Source organism: Morone saxatilis, unplaced genomic scaffold (assembly GCF_004916995.1).
Source record: "Morone saxatilis isolate NCDOM2014 unplaced genomic scaffold, NCSU_SB_2.0 Contig21, whole genome shotgun sequence".
In the NCBI taxonomy this organism is placed as follows: Eukaryota; Metazoa; Chordata; class Actinopteri; family Moronidae; genus Morone; species Morone saxatilis.
The window spans coordinates 21,828,971-21,831,595 of NW_023339774.1; the positions used below are offsets into that span (position 1 = coordinate 21,828,971).

The 2,625-nt window shown below is 44.1% G+C and overlaps 1 protein-coding gene across 1 annotated transcript in view; it reads right to left on the reverse strand.

Annotated features, from left to right (window-relative positions):
* Positions 1-2,619, reverse strand: part of grk3 (G protein-coupled receptor kinase 3) — a 35,809-nt gene extending 33,190 nt beyond the window's left edge. The window contains 1 exon segment of the mRNA XM_035668368.1: positions 2,448-2,619. Coding sequence (XP_035524261.1) covers positions 2,448-2,560 — 113 coding nt within the window. The 5' untranslated portion in view covers positions 2,561-2,619.
* Between the last annotated feature and the right edge of the window lie 6 nt (positions 2,620-2,625).

Genomic DNA, 2,625 nt, shown 5'->3' on the forward strand with positions numbered 1-2,625 from the left:
TATATATATATATATATTAAATGAATTAAAATAGTATTATATAGTAGTCTGTTAAAAGGCAGTTTTTCCTTGCCCCCGTCGCCAAGTGCTTGCTCATGGTGGCATTGGCGCTATATAAATAAAATTGAATTGAATTGAATATTTCTGGGATTTGCTGCGGCCTTAACTGCCTGATTTCATGGGAGCTTTTCTGCAACAATGCGACAATGACATTAGAGTTGAATTACAAAGACGGTTGGATTTGTTTCTGTAACGTTTATTAAAAATCGGTAGTTTGAGCTGATGTTTGCGGGTGGACTGCAGAGTTTGGTGAAACGCACAGGAAACTACGATTATTGGTTAAATTAGCAGTGACTGGACGAAATTGCAGAACTGTGCCGACTTCACAGGGATTGGTTGAGTTAGCGTGAATAGTTGCGATCGCAACCACCTGACGGGACTGGATATTAAAGATTATTGTGCCTGAGGGAGAAAAGAACAATGGCAGCTTCAAGACCGACTTTCACTGCAAGAACATGTTTTAAGATGTCTATAGACACTTTAGCACCGTATATTTGCAGAACTATTACGACGTTCACAGTTTCGGTTGGTCGTTCTGTCACCTGCAACAAATGTAAGAAAGTGTAGTTAGTAGCTACAAACGTCTTAAAGCAAACTCTCAGAGTATTTTAGTGTTCCTTTAAGGTGACCATGACAGTCCTCCTTTAGAGTAACGGGGTTAGTTAGTTACAAACCGGCCACCGCGAATATGTGCCACGAGAATTTGGTCAAAGCGCTCAGTTGGCCTCTTTTTTCTAACTGTCAGGGTTGGTGTGGATTTCGTTTTGACTTGGAGGAACTTTCACTGTAAAGATTTGGCGGTCTCAAGCTAGCGTCAAGTTTCCCCACGTTTATATTAATGCCTTACTGACGCGAACTGAAACCAGTGACTGGTTGAAGGAAGGAAACCCCCGTTTATCGACTCACGCTCAGTAGCAATGTATAAAGTTAAATCATTTAAAACAAACGGGATAAAATATCCTGCAGAGGTTATTAAATGATCTCCAATGGGAAGACAAATATACAGTATAAAATAATCGCGTTATATAGTGCGTAGTTTGACGTTAACCTGCTTGTTAACCTTGTGGGTTCTCTTAAAGAGGGCTGGGTGCTTTATATGATAGACGGATTAATGAGGTATAGTAGGCAATCGATGATTTTAAATCATTCTAAACTCTAATGTATGAATGGTAATTGATCTAGGCTAGCATATTTAATCAGCTGTTATGAAATATCCTTTAATGAAATCATTTCAGGTGGAATAAAACCAGCAGTCTTCATATTCATCATTGTGTTTAACGCACTGTCGGGGTCAACGCTTTCTGTCAGTTGGGTGAACGAACAGCTGACCACCTCCGAAAATCCCTCTTGCTGTAAATATAATTGTTGTTAAAAAGCCACTAGGTTCAACAAGCCTGTGTGTGTGTGTGTGTGTAATAATAGTTTTCAGTTTGTGATCAACAAATGTGAAGCACAAGGTGTACGACTGTAAACATGAGGAACCTAAATTCAATCCGACAGCGGTGCCAAACTGCGCTCCACACAAAGCCGCTGTTCACACAATGGTTGTCATTTGACTGAAACCCCGAACGCACTATCAAATTCACAAACCTCGTATGAAAAGCAACCAGCTCAATAACCAAATTTCAACCACATCCTCTTCAATCAAGTCGCGCGCTGTGTGACTAAAACCTGGCCTGAAGAGACACACCGAGGCCCCTGACGAGCTGCGTAGCGGGGGACAAAAGGAGGTGCAATTATGTGTAGATGTTTGGAAAGGGAGAGGAGGGAGGAGGAGGGGGGTGTATTATTTAAATCAGATTTCAGCTCCAGTCTCCTCTGATGGCCCACTCACGCTGGGTTCTTGCACAACAGATCAAGGGGCTGCATATAGTGCAACTGCATCAAAGGGCTCGCAGGGCGAACGCACCGCCACAGCCTCGGCAAAATGTGTGCCACAACACATTTATGAGCCGATTGTGAGTCGAGCAAGCCTGGGAGAAAACTGAGGAATGTTTCTGGGAACAAAGGATGTCTTTAACGCTCGGTATTGTTGGGAAAAATGACAAATATCCTGCATCACAACCTGCTATTGTGTCCCTCGGTGAACTACATCGGACTCCCTGCCCTGGGGTAACTTCTCGGGGAGTTGCAGTGTAATATATCACGCTAACTGAGTGATTACATGCTCGCTCTGGTGGCCCCGTGGAGCCACACAGGGGCCGCATGCTGTGCACACATACAACAGTCACATTTCTTTTTTTTTTTTTTTACTTAGCATCTTACAGTAAGTCACAGGTTAGAGAGGAAGCACGCCTCCAGCTCCCTATATGGCTGCATAGCATGCACAGCACAGATGCATCCATTACACGGGCAGACAAACACAAGCTGATTGGAAATGTGGTTACCTGGGCTCGGGCAGGATGATTTTCTTGCTCGCCCGGGCCGCTGGAGTGGATTTGCTCTTCTCCATCGCCATCAAATAACTGACATCGGCGAGCACTGCTTCGAGGTCCGCCATCTTTCGACCCTGGGACGAGCAAATCAATAAAATAACCGGGGCCGGGGATGTTTACAGGGGGTGGG